Here is a 385-nt window from a genome sequence, read left to right as displayed (position 1 = left end):
TATCTACATATATATATATATATATAGCAGCAGCAGCAGCTGCAGCAGCAGCTGCAGCAGCAGCTGCTGCAGCAGCAGCTGCTGCAGCAGCAGGAAAGGCTGGCTGTGATGAATAAGCTGCAGCAGCATTTGCTGTTTTCTGCAGGTGAATCGCCAGAAACTCCAACATATATCGAGAGGAGACAAAAAGCTACTCCGGCGCATGCATCTGCTGCTGAATCTGCTGCTGCTGCTGCACCTGCTGCTGCTGCTGCATCTGCTGCTGCAGCATCTGCTGCAACGCAGCGTTTAAGCGAAACCCCAGCAGCAACCAGCCCCTCTCCTGCTGCTGTATCAACACCACCTGCTGCAGCTGAGCAGGCAGCAGCAGCAGCAGCAGCTGCTG

The 385-nt window shown here is 54.5% G+C and overlaps 1 protein-coding gene across 1 annotated transcript in view; it reads left to right on the top strand.

The window, feature by feature from the left end:
* Window positions 1-108: 108 nt before the first annotated feature.
* EMH_0058500 (Trichohyalin, putative) overlaps window positions 109-385 on the top strand; it is a gene marked incomplete at both ends in the record, with an annotated part of 4,750 nt that continues 4,473 nt past the window's right edge. Inside the window, one exon of the mRNA XM_013497583.1 lies at window positions 109-145. Within this exon, the coding sequence (XP_013353037.1) occupies window positions 109-145 (37 nt within the window). The remainder of the gene's footprint in view (window positions 146-385) is intronic.

Source organism: Eimeria mitis, genomic scaffold, assembly GCF_000499745.2.
Source record: "Eimeria mitis Houghton genomic scaffold, Emh_scaff2774, whole genome shotgun sequence".
Lineage (NCBI taxonomy): Eukaryota > Apicomplexa > Conoidasida > Eucoccidiorida > Eimeriidae > Eimeria > Eimeria mitis.
This window is presented reverse-complemented; position numbering and strand designations above follow the sequence as displayed.